Genomic DNA, 22240 nt, shown 5'->3' on the forward strand with positions numbered 1-22240 from the left:
GAATTCTCCAGCAGAGAGGAACGTAGATGTTGACCTAGTCAAGGGTCAGCTCTTGTTTCTTTGTTGTCTGTGTGTCTAGCAAATAGGTCTGTAATTGCTTTGAGTGAGAGAAAAAATGAAAACCCCGTTCTTGACTTAATTTTACATCAGATGTCAGGGAAACTGAACACGGTGAGGAGAATGCAACCTTATTTTAGAAGGTGGGGAGCTATGAAGCCCTCCTGCACCAGGGCTGGAGGGGAGAGGGGGCTTGCATGGTGAGGCCCTGCAGCCCCAATAACTTCACCCTCCTCCCTGTCTCTTTTCACCCCATCATGATTACAGTAGAGATGGACATCACCAGGAAAAGGGGGGGGGGGTACACTCATAAAATCTATTTTGCCAGCATTTTGGGTGGTACGTGGTGGCCTCAGTTGTGAAAGCATGCTGACCACCTCTGATACACTGCAGATTATCTCTCCTTTACCCACAGGTGACTTTTGCTCCTTCCCAGCTAGTTCGTTAGGTAAACACAGATTTGCTTCGGGAGATACACTCAAGGCCGACACAAATCCTGGCTAGCAAGGAAATGAACCATTTTTATTCCTTTAATCCCTCCCAACGAGCAGCAGGTTTGCCAGTGGTGGGGAAGAGCCCCGGGAAGCAAAGTTTGCTGGGAAAGATTTTGCCGGCTGCAGGATCCAAGGCATTTTGGAGTGACTGCCCTGTGCCCTCATGGCTTCCTGCTGCCTTCTCAGGCTGGGGATGGTGTCTGGAATAGAAAACGTGGCTCAGGGCCTAGAGGGGAGGTGGACCAGGGTTCCCTGTCTGCTTTAGTTGTGGGGCCAGGTTGCAACACGAGACTGTTGACCTCCATCTTCGGAGATGCTGCGGGGCCTCTGGATAAGGAGAAGGTTCAGCCACACATCACGGGCTGTTGCATCCCTCTGATGTTGCTGGAGTAATGGTGTGGTGTGTTTCTGTGTTCCAGGGACAGCCCAGCCCTCAGGGACCCAACCCCAGCCCCATCCTCCCAGCTGGCTTGGAAACCACCAGGGAATCACAGTGCGGAGCTCGGGCTGTCCTGCCACGCTGCTGCAAAGAAACTCTCACCAGGAGGGTGAAACGAGTGGAGAGCAGGAGGAGGATGGCAGAAATGGTAATTAAGGCTGCCCTTGGGCTCATATGCCAAGCCACAAATAATTCAGATAATCAGGGCCCAGCCACAACAGCGTGCTGGCCACTGTGAGTCACAGCCACTGCAGGGAGCCCGGGGACTCAGGAGGGGCAGGGCTGTGGCTTTATGGCCGGGGGGAAGATGATGCTCCCTAACTAAACTGGATTTCCCACATCCTCGCCACGTGGCAGCAGGTCTGGCCCTACTGCAGGCAGTTCTCTGTGTTTAGAAATGGGATGTTTCTTCTTTGAACTGGTTTGGTTCTCTGGGGTCTCAAAATGACATCATAATTCTCAATCTGAAGTTAAATGCAGAAGAAAGGTCCAACATCATGTCATTGACCATTTCTGCTGCAGCAAAGGTAATGAAAGGGTTACACCAGCTCTAATTGCAAAATGCACCCCCACAGAGGTGTAGGGAGACAGGGCAGACAAGCAGCTTAACAGCAGCTTTCATCATCAACAGAAGTGAGACACAAGTCTCCATCCATGACCCTACAGAGCTGCAAGGTCCCTTTATTCAAAAATGGCTGAATCGAGGTAAATTCATTCTGAGAACAAGCCAGAAGAGGAACTTCCAGGTGCCAAAAATCGTGGTTTTTCTCCATGCAGCTTGTTTCCTTAGCACAGACCGGTGGTGGATGGATTGCAGAGAAGATCAGAGCAGAGGGGGTCACACCAAATCTGCCTCTAACCCTTGTTTCTGCTATTGTTCCATAGCAGGAGCTGAGAATAAACTTTAAGCCCAGACTCTTCCTTTTGTCTGTATATGAACCAGCAAAAGAGAAAACAGCACAGCAAATTGCCTTCCTACAGAGCACTGATGCCATCAGGGCTTGTGTGCTTAAAATCTGCTACTGAACTCAACCTTTACAAACTTGTTTAATCCTTTTCTCACTCTACTTTTTACCTGCTCTGCCCCTGTAGTTGTTCCTGGTAATTCCATTCTGCCTCATTATTTGTTGCTTATTATTTGATGCACCTTCTCCAGCTCCCCCAGGATTTGCAGCCTGCTCTCAGCACCACCCCCTTGTCTCATGTCCAGTCTGATGAATCCTCCTCTCTTTAAGCTGTTTTACTGTGGGAGTTGCTCAGTGCCCCCAAGCACCTCTGCTGCCTTTTGCTGTTTTATTTCTGTTGGTTCTTTTGTCTCAGTTTTAATACACCTGGATGCCAGAGTAGAGGTGACCTCTGGGTCCCACCACCACCATAAAAGTATTTTCCAACTACTCCTGGGTGGATTTACCTGCAGGTTCCTCACTGCTAGGGTGAGAAATGCAGTTCTCGACCAAATAATTAAATTAGGAACATAACATTTTCTAGTAGAGGGGATGATTTTGAGATGAGGAAGATACAGTGGAGAAGATGCCCAGACAATGTAGGGGGTCTAGCATACCACTCCAGAAGAGCAATTTTATCATGGAATCAAGCAATTGTTAAGGTTGGAAAAGACCTTTAAGGTCATCAGGTCCAACCATGAACCCACCACCACCATGTTCACCATTAGTCTATTTTCTCAAGTGCCACATCCACACGAGTTTTGAACACTTCCAGGGATGGTGACTACACCACTTCCCTGGGAATTTTGTTCAAATGCTTTACAACCCTTCCTATGAAATTTTTTTCCTAATGTATGCTCTAAGGTTTTTTCTAATGTACAATCTCCCCTGGGGCAACTTGAGTCCATTTCCTCTTGTCACATCAATCGCTCCCTGGGAGAAGGGACTGACACCCACCTCACCACAACATCCTTTCATCTGTTCATCTCCTTCCAACCTCCTTCCATCACTACAACCTCCTTATCCACCTAGATCCATGTGGTTGAAATGCCAGCAGGATGCTCCTAGCTGCCTGGCTTCGCACCCAAATGCCATTTTTTTGCCTTCTGCTGCTATTTTTCTCCCAGGCGTCTGTGTGACCCCTCTTTCCACCACATAGGAGCTGAGTAAGACATGCCCCCTCATGAATGGCAGTGGTGCAGGAAGCCAGGACAGCAGCACGTGGATCCTTCCCAACTTGCCCAGTAAGTGCACGTGGACAGCCACAACGCCTGCCAGCAAGTCTCCACACTCCTGTATTCCCTTGTAAGTAATTCCTCCATGCTGCTTGTTTCAGAGTGCAGTTCAGCACCTTCTCCCCTTCTCCCAGAGGTGAAGTACTGCTGGTACACCAGGATGGTCATGGCCAGGAGCTGGTTGTTACGTTAACGATGGTTTATTTTCCAGGTGACAAAACCAACTTAGTACCTCCCCTCCAAGAAAATTTTCTCACTCCCTTTCATTTTGCAGAAAGGTGTGGCTGGCTCAAGTCTCAGCTCTGTGTTATGCAGAGCATCTGCTTGTTTGGGGCATCTCATTTTAGATGGCTGAGAGACATTCACAAAAATAGATTACAAGGGCCTGGGCTTTTACATTGGTAGGAAATGGCCAGGGTGCAGAGAAAAGTGCTTGCTCTGAGCTGTTCTTGTCCTCACAGCAGCAGGTTCCCTCCCAGGGTGACGTGAGGGCCCAGACTAGACCTGACAAGAGGTGCTTTAATGACCCTTCAAACCAGACACAGCCAAGCTACTAAAGATAAGGCTGTCCCATAAATGTCAGGGGAACTGCAGACACGTCCCTGAAGTGCAGAGATGTAAAGCAGGAATCCAGCTCCAGCCAGTGAGGAACTGGAGCCCATGGGAGGTGCAGCACTGCTCTGCATGGTCGTGCCTGACCACATGCCAGGCAGGGCAAGGCCAGGGCACAGCCACCAGCGTGTGGGTAGCCCAGAGTAGCCTCTGGGTCTGGCCCACAAAGGAGGGAGGAGTGGAATCCAGAGCCCTGGAGCTGATCCAGCAAGCTGTGCATCCAGGCACTCGCTCAGTGCAACCCCTGCAGCTGGCACCCGAGCATAGAATAGGTTCTTTTCAGTCAAAATGATTTTTTTCCCCCCCTCAATTATCATTCTGAGCAGGATAACATTCTTGTTTTTTAACAATTTAGCATCAGGGTGCGATGGTGGTGCCAGTGGGTAGGCCATCCCACCCCCAGACAGGAGATGGAGAGATATCCCCCAACCCTGGGCATCGAACACCGCTCTGGGAATGGGGTCTGGCTGAGGAGGCCCTCACAGCACTGCTGGGGGAGGAGATGAAACATAACCCACTGTGTAGCAGGGAAGGAAATACACTGGGACACGTCACACCTTTGCAGTAGTGCGTGGAGGGGGCAGTTTGGTTTCCCTGCTCTGGGTAAACCACAGATGGCAGCCAATGTAGCAAAAATCTCTGCACTTCCTGAGATTCCCAGGTGAAATCTGATTGAGTTTTTGGGGCAGAAGCAGAAGGATAAGACAAGAGGCTATTTTAATCAAGAATATTAATGATTTAAATTTCTTTTCAGAGATACAGAGGCAGACTAGTTCTGATATCCCTTGAGCCAGTTCTGACCCACCATAACCTCAGCAGGACCCCCTTGCTTTGCCAGGACTGGCTTTCCCCTGGACATCTTAAGGAATAGCAAGCCATGACTAAAAGCTGGAATCTTAGGGGAAAACCATCCTTGTCCACTGTCCTGAGCTGACACCAGCATCTGCAGGATGCAATCCAGATGTGTAATACAGTAACACAGGTCACTCTCAAGAGAGCCAGGCTCTAGTGAAAGGAGCTGGAGCCTCCCCGTGCTGTGGCTCAGCCCCACTGAAATCCCCAAGCATTTCAATGGTTTTGGGATGGGCAATGGCTGCAGCTGTGAGGGAAGTTCCTTTGTTGTGTTATTGCCTCACATTTGCAATGCCTCACTCAATGGAGGCTGCGATGTCTCTGCAAACGCTTCCCACAGAGGGAGAGGCAACAGCACATCCCATCATTTCTGGGCTTGAGATGCAAGGAGGCTGGTTCCTCTTGGTAGTAAAGACCTTCACTAAACCCCTGTACTCGTGCAGGGCAAGAGGTGTTTGTATCACACTGCCAAAAGCTGGAGGGAGGGGTGTGAGGTCTCTAAGTAACCCAGCGTGTCACCCCTGCACCACACGGGCTTCCTGCCAGCACACAGCCACCTGCCTGCCCGTGACAGGAAACAGGAGAACTCTGGTTCAGGGGTCAAAGGATGATAGGAGGGGAGAGCTGTGCAAAGCAGAGCTGAGCAGTGAGGGAATGGGGGGGTGTCACTGGGAGAGAGATGTGCTGGCTTGTGACCAGGGGCCATATGCTTGTGATCTTCATCAGTCTCTCCCCTCTGTCTTTGAAAGAGCTCAAGGACATGAATTCCCTGGATGGATGGCAGGATGTTTTGGGCAAACATGCCTTTTTCAGGTTGCAGTTGCTGTGATGTGGTTCTTGGCTTCTGCTGGAGTCTGACAGCGACTGGCAAATCCAGGCAGCTGGATTTCACTGATCACAGAGCTGCGTTCAATTGTTTGCAAAAAAACCTCCAGAACCCTCTGTGATTTGGGCTTCTCCAATGACTTGGAGCCCTCCTTGCAAGTTTGGGAGTCCTGGCCAGCAACACTTGGCCCAGAGGCAGCTGGAAATGTGGGAAGCAGAGGTGGGGCTGGGTAGGATGGAGGAAAGAGGAGGAGCCTTGTGCTCCTGGTTTGCTCACCCATGGCATAAAATCCAAAGGCTTGCCAGCATCTTCTCATTTACTCTAGACCTGGCCTAGGGCCTTGCAGAACAAGGCATTTCAGAACAACCCTTAAAATTAATCAGCTTATTATTTATGTAAAAGAGCTAACAACTCATGATGGAAAACCGTAACTAACTCCTGGTGCCACTAATTGTTGATGGGGTCTTTTTCTCTTGGAGTTGGGGTGTCTTTTGGTGGCCTTGATAAAGTTGCTGAAACCTCACTCAGATTTTCTCTTGGTTCACGTTGCATAACAATAGCTTTGATTTGACTTCTTTTTTTTCTGCATTGCTTCAGGACAGAAGAAAAGAAGATCTTGCCCAATATCCTCAAGAAAATTGGCTGCACCCCAATGGTCCGAATTAACAAGATTGGGAAGTCCTATGGGCTCAAGTGTGAGCTCTGTGAGTGTCCCCTTCCCAGCAGGTTTTTGCATGCCACGAGGTGAGGGTGAGGGGTGGTGCTAGAGGGGGGCTTCAGAAGAGGCTCTGTGAGAGGAAGCACAGATGGGGAGGGCCAGATGTGGCTCATGCTGGGCTCTCCTGCTTATCAGGCTACACTACAGTCATTTCTTGGACCAAACAGGAGGTTTCAAGCAGTGGTGAGCAGGGGGCTAATGGTAGAGAGGCATCTCTCCTCCCAGATAACAGCAGCATAAGCTCAGAGCAGAGCTGGGCTAAATTTGGAGATGGATCCAAGTCCTCTCCCCAAGGAGATGTTAACATAGCACTGGTGCTGTCTCGTGGAAGGGTTGGTTTTACACTGGTCCCCAACAATCACAAGGATGACAAAACCAGACCTGTGCATGTGGACTTTTCAGTCTCCTTTCCTGTAACTTCTAACCCTAATAATTAATTTAATCCAAACTGGGCAGAAAGGCAGAAAGTGCCACGGGTGTCACACAGCTGAGTAAGGAGAGACCTGCTGAGCACTCACCCTTAACAAAAGGGCACAGCAGAACCTCGTGGTCCTGTCTGGCAGCTGGGAATCCACAGGGCAGCCAGACCCCACTGAGCACTGGACACATGGAGCGTGCTGGGCTCTCCCACCAGATCCCATCTCAGGATCTGGGATCTTTGGGCCACCAGCCCTGCAACCTCTACACTGCGCTGCCCCACACTGCCCCGAGGGGACGGTAGGAGACCATGGAAGGGAGCTGGTGGAGGTGGGAAGACAGATGTGCAGTGCCTGGTCCACCTCTGGAGCAGCCTGTCGCTTGGGGGATGTCTGGCTGGGGCAGGGGCTTTAGGTGCGGGGAAAGCTGGGCAGATCCCATTTTCTGGGATGGTGTCTCCCTCCCCTGGCACAGGAGGGGAAGGAGAGCAGAACCGGCAGGGCAGCTACACGGTCCTGTCTGAGGGATGTGTCAGCACCGAGCCTCTTCCCAAGCAAACACAGGAATACTTGCAGCACAGCTGCCTCAAGGAAGCAGCTACAGCTGGACGGGATTGCCTGCTATTTTCTGTGCCTCCAGGGATCCCTGTGCCTCCAGGGATCCCTGTGCAGCTGAAGTTGTGGCACTGTGCATTATAAAATGTAATGATGAGCACAAGATTTCTTTTCCCGTTTGGGCTGCTCAGGTATTGGGCTGATTTCTCAGCCTCAGGCAGCTGTCTCTGTTAGGATGAAATGAATGACCCCTGGAAGTTCCCATTTCTCCCTGTTGTCCGTAAAACAGAGCTCAGTAGCACCATTTCAGTTGCAGATGTTCATCAAAGCCTTGGTAAGAAGAATCCTGTGGTGTGGAGGCCCTGATTAGGACCAAGATGTGCCTTGCAATTTGAACATGCCTTGGAAAGTTACTTGGTTTGTTGCTAGCTCAGTGAAAAAAATTGTAATTTTGTCTGACACTTGAAAATGTTCTTTCTATTGTTTGTTTTTTTCTTTATGGCACCCCAGTCAGGACTACGGATCACCCCTGCAAAAGGTGACCTCTTAGATATCTATTAAAAACTTCAATGCCCCAGGATAGACAGCGAGACCTTGCTGCTAGCCCTGACACTGCCTTGCCCACAGAAGAGTCCTCCAGGCAGGGCACAAGGAGTGTTGTGCCAGTGCAAGACCTCCCACCTTGCAATGACTATGTCCAGTTGATTTTAAACCCATCCTGGGCTGACCAGGTTGACTTCAAACCCATCCAGGGTGGAGGAAATTTGGGAGAAAGAAGGACTCTGCGTGGGTTATGCTGATGGATAATCCCAGAAAAGCAGATGGCGGATGCATTCCCCTGAGCAAAGGACCGTCCTGCAGAGGAGGAATAGGTGTCCTAGAACTGCAGTGAGGCCTGGGGGAGCAAGGAGCTGGTGCCTGATGGAGGCACCTCTCCCCTTTCTTTCCCTTTCCAGTGGCAAAATGCGAGTACTTCAACGCCGGGGGCAGCGTGAAGGACCGCATCGGCCTCAGGATGGTGGAGGATGCAGAGAGAGCTGGGATCCTGAAACCAGGAGACACCCTGATTGAGCCCACTTCAGGAAACACAGGTGGGAAGGGCAGGGGTGCCCTGGGTACTGGGCAGGGTGGCGTTTCTGAGGAGCAGGGATTTTGAGAAGCTCTTGCACTTGCAGTTACAAGGTCGGCTCTGGCTCCATCCTTCCCTCAGCTCCCCTCCTGGTGGCCATGGGCATCCTGGGATGCTGGCATGCCTCCTTGCTGGAATTCCTGAGGGTCCTGCGAGGGTCCTACACCTGCACAGGTGTGGCTGGAAGGTTCCCTTGTGGTAAAGCAGACAGCATCAGGAGCTGGGGCAACCCTGGATGTTTTCAGGCTGGGAAGCTTTTGAATTCTCAGAGGTTCCCGGAGACCATTCCCCCGATGGGTTGGAAGAGAAATCATGTGATTTTTGCCCTTGTCACTGTCACTTGTCACCCCACCATATTATGTCACCCCAGCCACCACCAGACATGAGGTGAGGGCATCTATGCTCCCCCAGAGCTGTGTCCCAGGTGGATCATGCTGGCTGCCTGCCTGCCCAGGGCAGCTGGAATGGCACCAGGCTCCCTACAGCCCCTGGCAGTGACACACTGCTCCTTCCTGCTGCCTCACCTTCCTGCCCTAGTTGGGAGCAGCTGGTTCCATCCATCACCCCGGTGAAATCGGAGCAGAGCTGCCCTTTGCCTGCTGGCCACAGGGTGACAAGTGCAGCGTCCTGTGTGTCCGTCCCCCCACAACTGACAGTGCTTGAGGGGGAGGGGAAGGCACTCCTGAAGCAAAATCACCTCTCTCCTGTGTTTCCAAAAACACAGGAAGAGGCCTGAGCCTCGGTTAGGGGAGGGAAGCTCTCCCCAGCCCTGCCATTCTCTCTATGCCACCCTGGTACGCTCCTGCAAGCAGGAAGGATGCTGCAGCCCCACCTGCCTGTCAGCACATCCTCCCACACTTCCTGGTGCTCCCAGCACATCCCAGGAGGCTCATGGAGGTTGCCCTCACCTGTGGCTTGTCAGAGAGCATTTCATGGCTCCATTCAGGAGAGAGGAACGTAGGAAGGGACGCATGTCGGTCACTCTTGCCAAATGCTGTTGTCAACCAACTCCCTTTGCTCCCCACCATGCAGGGATTGGGCTGGCACTGGTGGCTGCACTGAAGGGTTACCGCTGCATCATCGTTTTGCCCGAGAAAATGAGCACGGAGAAGGTCAGAGCTCTGTATGGTTTTACCCTACAGCTGGGAAACATCTCCTTCCCTCTCTCTCTGCTTCTCCCTTCCTGGAGCCCTCTCCTTTAAAGGCCATAGAGCCTTGCACACCCACTGCCACAGCTGCTATTTAGAAAGTGCCTCTTGAGGGGAAAAAAGCAGCCTGTGATGGCCTGGTGACTGTCTGGTGTCAGAAGTGCAGCTGGGGTGGGGGGATAGCCAAACACGGTGTGTGGTTGCAGAGAAATGGAGCAGGATCTGCTGCATGTGAAGGGTCAGAAGGAGAGGCAGGCAGGTGCCAGGGCTCTCCTGCCAGCCCTGCTCACTTCCCCTCTGACATCTGACAGGTCACTTGGCCTCACTGTGTCTTTATGGTTTTCTTTAACCTGGAGACATTTAGAGTTGCCTGAGCTGCTTTTTCAAGGTGGTAGAAGTGGATTCACTTGCACGAGAGCTGATGATCAGGTAAAATCACCATTCTGGAGATGGCAGAAACCCCTCCTTTGGCAAGCCAAGGGCTTCACAGACTGCTTAGCTGAACTCATGCCAGTGAAACCAGACCTGGACCCTGACCTGGCTAAAGAATGATCCCTTCTCCAAAGTGTCACCCTCATTTCTACCTAAATCTCACTTAAGCTCAGTCTGGATCAGATGCCACCTCCAGCTGCCATGGGATTCATCTCCAGGTGCCCTGACACTCCCCCTGTCTCACTGACAGCCACACCTCCCACAGGAGACACCCTAGGGCCGATTTGCTCCTTCCTTGTGCTTGGTGAGAGAAGAGAAGGGACTTTGGGCAAAAACAGCTTTCTGATGTCCCCTTTGCATGCTGGGGCTCAGATCCCAGCACACGGGAGACACTGTTCCCTATCCAGTTCCCCCTGTGCCCTTTTCCCCTGGCACCAAGGAGCAGCACAGTGTCACCTCCCTCTGCCCTGTCCCCAGCCTGCCCTCCAAGTAGGACAGGGCAAGAGGCCAGGCTTGAATCCATGTGCCAGCTTCAGGCAGGAGGCCCTGGGGTGCCAGGAGCATGTCAGAGATAGCGCAGTCCAGAATTGGGCATTGTATCTCCAAATGATAAATGTCTCCTGCATGCAAAGCTGCTCTGGTATCTGGTGCTGCCCTGAGCCTGCAGGTTCGGGTTACCACCCCTGTGGGGGATCAGTTGTGTTGCATCTCCTCTTTTCCCTCCCAAAGGTCGATATTCTGAAGGCACTGGGTGCTGAAATTGTGAGGACCCCGTGCACCCGCTTTGATGCCCCTGAGTCCAACATTCGTGTTGCCTGGAAGCTGAAAAGTGAAATCCCAAACTCTCACATCCTGGATCAGGTAAACGCAGTCCCTCCACTGACTTTTTCCCAACACAGTTTATAAGGTGTTCTCCAAGTGTGCCTGTGCTTGGGGGCTTCATTCAAACTGGAACCAGAGGCAGATTTAGTCAGTGTTTGATGACATTTGAAACTTAATCGCTCCTCTGCAAAGCACAGGGGGACAGAAACAAAATAAGGGACGCTTCCAAACCTGAGACACTTCTGCCAAAGCCTGGATGTGGGCAAGGCTGGGTTTTCTTGCACAATTCAAAGATTCCTCAAATTGCTTCAGATTTAACTTTGACCTGAAAAAAAAAGCCCAGTTTTATGCCTAGCTAGCAGCCTTTGTTCTGCCTCAAAAATAGAGCTCATGCTGTAAAGGGCAAACCCTGGTGACTCATGCCAGAGGTTCTTGCAGTGCTGGGTCTTGCACAGGAGGGCACTTGGTCTGACCCCTGAGTAAGGACCCCCTGGACTGCAGGAAAGTCAGGGAAGCTCGTTCCTTCTAAGAAAAAAGGGCATTAAAGACTGAATGAGCTTTTCAGAAGCAGCCTGGTCCATGGGTGTGAACATGGGGTGCAAAATCCCTCTGTGCATGAGAGCTCATGATCAGGACAGCTACTCCAGCCCATAGTTCCCAGCCTCCAAACCATCCCCACACCTAGTGGGCACCAAGTGCTGGAGAGTCAGTGTTTGTGGGCACGTTTAACCTTCCAGCGTGGAAAAACCCCAAGTGTGCATGGAAATCTGTCCCAAAGGGACAAGCAGGAGCAATACCTGTGACCTGTTCTGGTGGGGTGGCAGATTCCCCCTCAGCAGGGAGAGGAGGGGGCAGCTGCATGTTTTGGGTACAGCTCTGTCAGGAGCTATTGCTGGTTTGGTATTTGACCTGCTCTTCACACGGTACTCTTGCTGTTCTCTGTTGGAATAAACAGTACCGAAATCCGAGCAACCCCCTGGCTCATTACGACACCACGGCTGAGGAGATCCTGGAGCAGTGTGAAGGTACCGTCTGTGCTGTTGCCTCTACGTGCAGAGGGCTGTAACCCTCTCTGAGAGGCTTAATTTACATCATTTACTGACCTGAATGTCTAGAAACAGCCCAAAGGGCCTCTGTAGGGGCAGGCAATATTATCTTAATAACACCAACATGCAGGGTGTAGCAAGCTCTCCTAATCCACTCCAGATACACCTCAGCCTGCAGGGCTTCCCGGCTGTCCCATTGCAAAAGCCTGGGGGAGGAGACCAGAGGCTTGAGAAATTCAGGCTGTACCTAAAGGGGAAAGAACATGTCTCTTGGTGGCCACAACACCTCTTGTGACCTGCCAGCTGGGAACACAAGATGTCCCATGAGGCCTTACAGGGGAATATGAATTCACCAGGGCATGGCAGGCTGCATCTGATCCAGCACGCTCATTTGCAAATCAAAACCGACTGAAACTTCACAAACTGGTGACATTGGAAGTGAGGGCTGGGGGAGGATAAAGGACTATCCCAGTCCATGTCTGTGCAGATAGGAGTGAAATTTATTGCCAGTTGTGGGAGCACTGTAAAATGAGAACGGGACTCGAGGGTTTTAACCGGAGAGCAGTTATCAGAGCAGTGAAGCAGTCAGGTGTCAACAGGAACAAGAGAGTCCCAGCCTTCTCTCCACTACAGTGTTAGGATTTGCTCCAACTGGCTGCCAGCCGTGGATTGCAGGTCCCCTTTTCCCAGTGCAGCTGCAGCATCAGGTTTTGAAGGTCAGGCTCCAATTCTGCTCCTACCACTCCTAAATCTGTATAGTTTCAGCAATGCCAGTGGGGCTACGTCTGACAACGGCAGGTGCCAGGGCAGAGCTCAGCCATCCCTCCACTGTGGATGCCAACACAGGCTGAAAAGTTGTCCCTGTTAGTGATAGTCACATGTGTGATTTGCTTTGACCTGGTGTGGTTTGAAAGGGCTGGATGTGCTGAGATTATTCCCTCCGCCTTAAACCACAGAATCACAGAATGTCCTGAGTTGGAGGGGACACACAAGGATCATCAAAGTCCAGCTTCTGGTCCTGCACAGAACACCCAAAAAGTCGCACCATGTGTCCACGAGTGTTGTCCAAACACTCCTTGAGCTCTGTCAGGCTGATGCTGTGACCACTGCCCTGGGGAGCCTGTTCCAGGGCCCAACCACCCTCTGGGTGAAAAACCTTTTCCTGATATCCAACCTAAACCTTCCCGATACAGCTTCATGCTGTTGCCTCTGCTCAGTAGATGCCAAAGATGCAGAAATCATGGAGTGCTGCAGTGGGAGATCTGGAGGTCGCCTTCATCTCCCTGCTCTGAGGCAGGATCAGCTGCGCTCAGGTCCTGCAAGCTCATCCAAACTCCTCCACAGGACCAGGCTTTGGCCACCAGCATGGCCTCTGCCTGACCTTCCCTCACATGGGGTTCTGGTGGACACAGGCTCTGCACCTGCACAGGGGCCTGAATAAAGGGGAGATCGTGCTGGGAGCTGTGCTGAGTCCCTGAAAGCCTCTCTCTCCCCTGACCTGCAGGCAAGGTCCACATGGTGGTGATTGGGTCTGGCACAGGAGGCACCATCACTGGTGTCGCCAGGAAGCTGAAGGAGAAGTGCCCGGAGTGCAAGGTAAGGCAGGAGGCAGGACTGCCAGGCTTTTCATGGGATCACAGAATGGTTTGGGTTGGAAGGGACGTTAAAGGTCATCCCATTCCACCCTCCTGCTATGGGCAGGGACACCTTCCACCAGACCAGGCTGCTCAGAGCTGGCCTTGAACTCTTCCAGGGACAGGGCATCCACAACTTCTCTGGGCAACCTGTGCCAGGGCCTCACCACCCTTACAATAAGGAATTCCTTCCTAATATCCAATCTAAATCTACCCTCCTTCAGCTCAAAGCCATTTTCCCTTGTCCTGTCACTGCGTGTCATCTCCTCCCTAACCCCACAGCTCACCTGAGGGAGCAGTTGTTGTCTCCACCTATTTGTTTGTTCACAGTAATCGTGGCTTTTGTTGGAAGCAATTTGGTGATGCTTAGGTTGACCTAGACCCATCCAGGTGCCTTAGAGACCAAAGTTTCCACAGCCCTACTAAAATCTCCCCCTGCCTGGTGCCTTGCCCTGTGCAGGACACTATGGGGAGCACACACTGCAAATGCTTCTCTGCCACTGCAAAACCCTCCATGCTTTAGGGTTGCCATCAGTCACAATGCTCATCCTCCAGAGCTCGTGCTTCAAGGCAGACTGGAGGCATGACAGTCACTGCTTCTCTGGTCTGGTCAGTGTGTGAGTGATCCCAGACCCACCAGAGAGGTGTGGACCCACCACTGGAGGGCTGGGATGTGAGGTTGCCTCCCTGGCTGTGTGCAGCTGTGCGTAGAGCAGCGTCACCATCCCTTCTTAAGCTGCGTGCTGAGGGAGGCAACCTCAGGCCAGACACAAAGCTGTAGATAACCAGGGAGGTGTCACCATCAGCCAGCACAACTAGATCCAGAAAGGATGTCTGTATCCACGGGTTTCCACAGGTTGGAGCTCGCTGGTTGGCTTCACCCTACAGCAGATTCAGGAGCATTGGCAGTGTCCTAAGGGTTGGGAAGTGGCAGGCTCTGCCAAAGGGGTGATGACAAACACCTTGAGAGTGATAACATTTTAAGCCACCAGTCACTTCGGCAACAGCTGAAGACTACCTAGGATCTATTTTAAAAGACAGTGAAAAACAGCACCCTTTTACCCTGGAAGCTCTCTGTGCTGCCAGTGGTTAGGAAGATTAATGAATATTATGGGAAGGAAAATGCTGGTAAGGGTGTGGGTATTTTTTCCTTTGAGTTTTGTGTTTGGCTGTTTCTGGATTCCCATTTTGGTTTGATAAAATATCCTTCCCTCAAAGATCATTGGCGTGGACCCTGATGGCTCCATCGTGGCTCTGCCCAGTGAGATGAACATAACCAACACCACAACCATCGAGGTGGAGGGCATTGGGCACGACTTCATCCCCACTGTCCTCGACAGATCAGTGAGTTACCATGTGAAGAGGGGCCTCTGCCTTATCTCTGGCTTTGCATCCAGCCTTCTCCCCAGCCCAGAGGTGTGGTGGCCCTGACACATCTTCCCAGTGCACTACAAGCTGTGGTGGTGGGATTGGGACCCCAGCAGGGAGCATCTCTCTGAGTAACTCTGGTTGTAAGTGGTCCACAAGGAGCAAGTAAATAGAGGAGAAAAGCAGGCATACAACACAGTGTGAGCCTCCTCTGCTCAACCTCACCAGCATTCAGAGCGTGCCCCTTTGGCTGTGATCACACAGATGTCTGCACTGAGGCTGCTCCTCATCACACTGCTGTTTCCTGAGCCTTCTCTGCCTCAGGCACCACACACAGCAGAAATCCTGCACCATGCACAGGCTGGAAGACAAGATCCAAGCCCTGTAAGACAGCAGATCATGAACCTCATCCCTCTTGTTGTCAAGTTCCCTCTCAGTGTATCAGCTGCTACCAGGCACAGAGCTTTAAATCCCTAACACAGGCTGCCTGTGTTGCCCTGGGCTCATTCTAGAAAGGTCCCTCACAGCCTCAGACCCCTTTCTGCTTCCAGGTGTTAACTTCATCCCTGCTGTCAGCACATGCCTGTAGAGCTGTCACCTGTAATATCCCAGGCTGATTCTTGTAGCTGGATCTCATTTTGGCAAAATCTCAACCATTAGTGTAGTCTGGCCTGGGACATTGTGAACACCACTCCCTCTTCCACATCCTGACTATGGACTTGTCAGGCATCCCTCACTCCCCAAGGAGAGAGTGCTGGCTGGAAGGGTGTGGGTGTCTACAAGCAACAAACACCCTCCAGAGCATGGATGCCCTGACAAATGCTTTCAACAAGTGTGGCAGGCAGCTCAGAGCTGCCAGATGTTGTGGGCATCAGCACCATGGTGTGCCTCAGAGGGTCGGGGCAGCCTGAAATGACATTGCCAAGACTCATCCTCCTTGCTTTCCCTTCAGGTGGTCGATCAGTGGTACAAAAGCAACGACAGAGACTCGTTCCTCATGTCCCGCAGGCTGATCAGAGAGGAGGGGTTATTGTGTGGTAAGCACCAGCCACAAGAGCTTGTTCTCTTAACAAGCCCTCTGAACCTCATCCTTTTGGGACCAAAACACTCCAGGGTAGGTGCCCTCTGTGTTTTGTGTCTGCTGGGTCAGCAGGGCTGAAAGGCTGAGCCTCGGGCTGTGCATCGGTCACTGCAGACTTCAGAGGTGTGTCCCTGAGTCTGGTCTGGGGTCTGACTCATTGGCCACAATAATTATAGAAGCAGTAATTCTCCTCTTACTGGAGCACTTTTGCAGTGGAACTGGATCTTCAGGCAGTGTAGAGTTACACAGGCTGGAGGGAGGATTAGTGGGGCTTGGGGCAGGACAGGTGGGCTCTGCCAACAGCTTTGCGAGGCCGTGCTCGGTGTCACTGACACACCAGAGGTGCCAGGTTTGGACCAGGAGGGTTTGAAAGTGAAGAAAGTGTGAGATGTTCTTACTGAGTATTTCTCCCTGTGCCAACAAGCTGTAAGTGATCCCACTGGCTTCCCAAAATAAACAAGTGCCCTCACACAAACCCTGCCTGTACCCTAAGAGCCTCCACACAGCATCAGCGTGCTTTCTGCCTTCCCTGACACCAAGCAGACAGACACAGGTTTGCATCCAGGACCAGACACTACGTAGGCTTGTAGTTACAGCTGATAAAAGCCCTGAGCACTCATATCCAGGGAGTTTTGGAAAAGATCAGGCTATATATATGTAATGAAACACTTAAATGTTGATTTAACCTAGCAGGCACGGAGTCACTGTTTCAACAGAAACCACTTGTTTGAACTCAATCATAATTTGTGAACAGCTTCGTGTTCCCTGAACTGCATCTTTCAGGGCCGTTCCTCGTTTGTTTGAAAAATGTGACCCAGGGATAATTAACCTGCTGTAAAATACGTGCTGCCTTGAATGCAGTGTGTAATTGGCACACAGATAGTGGAATGTGTTTGACTTCCAGTACTCAGACTAGTGGTGGAAGAATTGCCTCTCTAAAGCAGGGGCCTGCTCTCCCTACGTGCAGCAAACCACATGCGTGCACACAGACACGGGGAGCGCTTAAGTCTTCCCATCACGTTGGCCTGGTATTCCAAGCATGAATGTAATGTTCATGGGTTTTTTGGTCTTTACAGTGCATTTAAAGCCAATCTTTTGGCTGCCAAGTATGTCAGCCAGAAGCTCTAGAGCTGGCGTGGTCTTCTGCTCATGCAAAGGGAGGGTGCGGTGTGGGCAGCGTGTTCTGAATGTGCCCGCATGGGACCTTCCAGCCCTTGGTTTGCCCACAGAGTCACCACAAGAAGTGGTTCATGAAGTTCATGAGGTGACTTTTATGCTGCCTCAGACACCCAAGAGCCATCATATGAACCGGTCCCATCAATCCCTACCTCTGCCTGACCCTAAAGCCTACAAGGCTTCCGGATTGATTGTCCTCCCATCCCAGCGTCCCAAGCCACCACCATCTCATAAGGTGCCACTTCTGCACCCTTAGCTGGGGCAGCCTGTGCTCCCCACACCAGGACGGTGGCCCTGCTCCCTGGGCAGCCCTGACACTTGTCTCCCTCTCCTTGGTACCCATCCAGGTGGCAGCTCGGGCAGTGCCATGTCCGTGGCTGTGAGAGCTGCCAAGGAGCTGAAGGAAGGTCAGCGCTGCGTGGTCATCCTGCCTGACTCCATCCGGAACTACATGTGAGTGTCCTGCTTCCTCCCCTGCTTTCCAGCATCCGGGTGGGAGCTCCCACGGCCTTCTGTGACATGAGCTGAACCCAGGTGCTCAGGGTTCTGGAGAACCACCCCAACAAATCTGATAGCAAGGCACACGGAGTGAGCCCAGAGCTGGGAGTCTCTGTCGGGCAGATCACAGGAAAAAAGCAAAATAAACAACAGGGAGAAACAGCACATCACCGTGGCAATCATCAGGGGCTGGGTGTTGGGACACTTGGGGTTTATTTCCTCTTGTCACTGACTTACTGCACAGAGCAGGACTCAGCCAAGCTGCACTTTCTGAACGTGCATGCCTAAAGTTAGGAAGGCAAATAGCTGGCATGCTTCGAAGAATTACTGAGCACCCGATGCTCCTGTTGCCCTTAAAAGGGGCTGAGAGCAGCCAGCTGCAAAATCATGGGAGCCCTGGGGGCAGTGCTGTGGTCTGGTGCATGAAACAAAGCACGACTTCTTCTGGAAGCCTCACACACTCGCTCTTTGTTGGTGATTTCCAGGTCCAAATTTGTGAACGATAAGTGGATGATAAAAAATGGGTTCCTAAATGAAGTCCAGGAGCACAAGCCTTGGTAAGACAGCCTCTGCTGGGATAAACTGTGCTAAGGGAATCAGCTTTCTGAGTCTGGAAATCATTATCTTCAAAGGAAAGGGTTCTCTTTTAGTGTTTAGAAAAAACACAGTTAAGTCCAGACCCCTCTGGGGAGGCTGTAATGTCAGCTCCTCTCTTTTGAGTGGTTATCTCTCAGCTCTCCAATCAAAGTCTATAAAGGAGCCATTTCTGTCCCAAAGTAGCTGATCCACTCCCACGTGGCAGCCCAGGCCACTTAAACCCCTTGAAAACCTCCCTCTACTCCACATCTGATGTTCAAAGGACCATCAGACTGCTGGGAAGGTGGGTCCCTGTTGTAGCAAGCCCCCGTTTAAACAGCTCTGCAGATCTTTTCAGGCAGGGGACAGGAAATTTTCATCTTCCAGAGCTGCTGGCCACAAAAGATAAACAACTCTGCTGTTCCATGGACACCATGTGGAAAGAGTCCCCTCAAGGCAGGGACTCACAGGCAAAGTGCTGATGGCTGATGCCAGCTGATGTGGCTGGGCAAATTCCAGTTGTTTAGAAAAGCTCTTAGTTTCACTTCAAAGACAGCAGGTATTATCGATATCACCTGCTCCTTTACCAAAAGTTATTTTACAATATTTCCTAAAAACTCAACACATCTTTTCAAGGCCTCTTATGTCTGGTTAGAGTTGCTCTTGGCCCTTCCAGGCTCTAGCATTGCCCTGCCTTTTCTGCAAGGACTCAGGTCTGAGATGTTTGGGAGGTGCTTGTGTTCCCCCACGAACAAGCTCAGCTTGTCCCTCATAAGTCACACGAGCATCTCTGCCAGGCTCTCTCCTGCAGGAGCTGCAAATGCTGCCTTGTGAGGACCAAGGATACAGACCAAAGGAGTAGAACTGGTAGGTCACCCATTTATGAGCTTGAAGTGAAGCCCCCAGTAGCTTCCTTGGATTCAGGGCCGCTCAGCACCTTGCCAGCTGCTGGTCTCAGCCCTGCCTCTGGAGTTGCATAAGGGAAAGCTTGGCTTCAGCAAGACCTGGCCATGGTGGCATTTCTGCTTTGGGCTTAGGAGTGGGGCTGGCTTCTCAGGCAGACAGAATATCCCTCATCTCCTCTGGCCTTGTCCCCCTGCTCAAGGCCACAGCTGTGCAGCAGAGCCACAGCTCGGCGCTGCCATTTGTCTTTCAACAGGTGGTGGAACATCAAGGTGCAGAAACTGAATCTCTCGGCCCCTCTCATTCTCCTCCCAGAAGTCAGCTGTCAAAAGGCAATTGAGATCCTCCAGGAGAAGGGATATGACCAAGCTCCTGTTGTTGCTGAGTCAGGGTAACTATTTTTGCTCCCTACAGAGACGGGCATTCACACAGAAAAATCTGATGAAGCTGAAGTCCCATTTACTGATTCAGAGTAGGGGCTCTTGTGTTGGACTCAGATGCATATTTTTAAAAAGACCTTCTGTCTCCTTGTGAAGATTCATCAATAAAACTCCTGTAAAGGAGCCAGTTAAAGCCCAGTCCAGTGCCCACCAAACTCAGAAGATGCTGGATCAGTGCACAGGCAAGGGGAGCCCAGAGGAGCGGTGAGGGCTGGGGGGAAACCCACACAAATAAGCAACTGGGGAACCCACGGGTTTTCCTGCTCCCAGCTGCTGAGTCCTGGACTGCAATAGCACATTTTAACTACTGTGAAACCAACAGCTTGGTGAGGACAAAGACTTTCTTGTCCTGCTCAAGTGAGGAGAAACCTGGTGCCTCCCATTGACTGCAGCAACAATTTAGTCACTGACTTCAACCAGAGCAGTTCAGCCCCTACATAAAACGTGTGTTCTACCTCAGGTCTGACCACCTGGAAAACTCCCTGTTCCCTTACAGGCTTATTTTGGGAATGGTGACCCTCAGCAACACCCTCACCTCTGTGCTGGCTGGAAGCGCGGAGTTCTCAGACCCTGTCACGAAGGTCACCTACGACCAGTTCTCAAAGGTACCACTGAGGCTGGGGCTGGTGTCAGCCTCTGTCTGGGGACAGGGAGAGAGGAGAGGTGCACCACCACCACCCTGGGGTGTGAGGGGAGCTGGGAGAAGAGGTCGGTGAGAAGGCCGAGAGAGGTGGGGAGGGCGATGGTGACATCTTGGAGATGAAAGTAAGAACAAGCACCTGTAAAAACTCTGCTGAGCCAGCAGGGTTCAGATATGGGAGCCTTCACACCAGGAGCCAAGTGTGGGAATGTCCACCCCCAATCCTATGCTGACAGGGGATTTCATCCAGCTGGGGAATCAGCACAAATCAGAGCCCAGCCTTTGCCAGGTGAAGTAAAATGTTCAATGTCACTTTTTGTCCTGTTTAGATCGGCCTGGAGGACAGCCTCGGGAGGCTTTCCTGCATCCTGGAGAATGACCACTTTGCTATCGTTGTACACGAGCAAATGCAGTGTAGGTATCTGCAGGGACTCTCCACAGGCTTGGCACAAATGTTTCAGAGGGGAAAGGGAAATTCTCAAGCTGAGCATGGCAGGTGTCAGAGCAGCAGCTGCACCTGTGCAGCCCCCGAGCCTCTGCAGGAGGGATTTCTGCTCTGCAAAGCCCTGGAACTGCCCACTCTTCACCCATGTCTCTTCCTGACACCCCAGGGATGAGGGGAGGGGGGCAAAACAAGCAAGGAGGAAATTAGGGACCTCCGTAGGCTTCTGTAGCCCAGGGACAAGGTTGGAAGGAGCATTTGGCCACATTAGGTAAAGCCTGGGTGGAATTCAGGCTTGTAAGTTGAGAAAGCTGAGACAAATTGGGTCGGGCCGTGAGCAAGCCCTGGGGCATGGGGCATTGGGGGCATTGATGTGTGAGTCTTACCTGGGCCATGGCTGGGTGTACGGATGCTCTGCCAGTCTGGGAGCACCATTAAAGCAGGTTTGGTTTATTCTCAACCCACTGCACAGCCACCTTCCCCATGGTGCAGCAAACCAACGCAGCAGAGTCACCTGCAGCAGCATCAGGGCTGCTGACACATCAGTGGCAGCAGGGATCACCCCTTGTTCCTCCTCTGAAACAAAAAAGGTGTGGTGGCAGGTGCTGCTCAGCAAATCTGACCTGACACACCCTTCCAGCACAATTACACCAAAAGACTTCCAGAAGTACAGATTTGACCTTGGCTGGGAGAAGTGAGCAACATGAAAAAGCAGTCAGAAGACCCATGTTTAGGTCTTGTGAATTAGAGCTGAAGGGTGTAATTATGCTGATTGGATGGGATTACACACTGAGCATGCAAAGCATCCCTCAGGTGAGCAGGGGGTGACACTGCCAGGAAGGGGCTGCCTGCTCAACTTGAGGCCTCCAAAACCCACCATGCCCAAACATCCCAAAACTTCATCTCCAGGGCCTGCTTCCCCGAAGCCCCATCAGCTCCAAAGCTTGCAAGTCCATCCATGTTCCCACAGCAGGTTGCAAACAAAAACCTGCCACTCAAAATTACCTTTGATGCACATTTCCAATTCAGTCACCAAAATTAATGCCAGGCAGAGTTTCCTTTCTCAGCTAGGTTATCATAAAATAAGGAACATCTCTTTTGTATCACGTTTTGATATAAATTAAAAGGTATCAGCAAATTAAGTGGCACCCACCAAAAAGTAGCAGCCAGCTGTCTGCAGCACCTCTTGCTCTGATTTTCAAACAACACTCACCTTCTTTTCCAGAGCTGCTGTTTTAATGCTGTCACAGTTACCCTCTTATTTATTACTTTCTTCCCACACCTTTGGAGCTTGCATTTTATCTTGTGTTTGGACTCTGGTGGCTAGTTTTATTTTTATTTAAGAAAACATTTATCAGACAGTTAAAACAATTATTGAAGTGCTGTTTCATTAACGGTGGTGTAGGATGTTATGAGAACAGAGTAGAAAAGTGCCTCACTGCTGCTTTTAGAGAGTCTCATTAGTTTGCTCTAAAATGTTTTGTGGTGATAGGAGCAGGACTGGAACAGAGGTTGGCTAAAAACAACTGGGAAATTAAGCTTCCTGCTCTGGGAAAGGTGCATTATTTGCAGCAAAAACCTCTCTGGTGTGATCACAGCAACCTGACTGAGGCTTCATCAGTCATTTCTGTGGAGGTAGAGCTCAGACAGATGCTGTCCCTGTTAAGGTTTTCTTTTAATAAATGAACAGCATCCTCTGCACGGCTGGAACATGGCGGTGGTGAGGGGGCTGGTGGGGGTGGGATGTTCTTTTGTAT

General features: G+C 51.4%; 1 protein-coding gene across 1 annotated transcript; it reads left to right on the plus strand.

Moving 5' to 3' along the window:
* The first annotated feature begins 390 nt into the window (after positions 1–390).
* On the plus strand, positions 391–20658 carry LOC103614914 (cystathionine beta-synthase). Its single transcript, XM_017733101.1, has 15 exons — positions 391–1138; positions 3094–3239; positions 6057–6163; positions 8105–8239; positions 9310–9389; positions 10587–10718; positions 11635–11704; positions 13230–13321; positions 14578–14703; positions 15680–15764; positions 17332–17437; positions 17968–18039; positions 19218–19352; positions 19898–20006; positions 20371–20658. Exons 1-15 carry the CDS (start codon positions 944–946, stop codon positions 20656–20658), a joined length of 1878 nt encoding a protein of 625 aa, XP_017588590.1. The 5' UTR covers positions 391–943.
* Positions 20659–22240: the final 1582 nt, after the last annotated feature.

Source organism: Corvus brachyrhynchos, unplaced genomic scaffold, assembly GCF_000691975.1.
Source record: "Corvus brachyrhynchos isolate BGI_N302 unplaced genomic scaffold, ASM69197v1 scaffold32, whole genome shotgun sequence".
Taxonomy (NCBI): Eukaryota; Metazoa; Chordata; class Aves; order Passeriformes; family Corvidae; genus Corvus; species Corvus brachyrhynchos.

What these genes read in the sequence shown, in the direction of transcription:
- LOC103614914 (XM_017733101.1), top strand. Translation starts at nt 944, where the DNA reads ATGGTGTGGTGTGTTTCTGTGTTCCAGGGACAGCCCAGCCCTCAGGGA. An exon ending in ACTCTCACATCCTGGATCAG is followed by an intron (nt 10,719 to 11,634) that starts GTAAACGCAGTC and finishes TGGAATAAACAG; the next exon opens with TACCGAAATCCGAGCAACCC. An exon ending in GTCCAGGAGCACAAGCCTTG is followed by an intron (nt 18,040 to 19,217) that starts GTAAGACAGCCT and finishes GTCTTTCAACAG; the next exon opens with GTGGTGGAACATCAAGGTGC.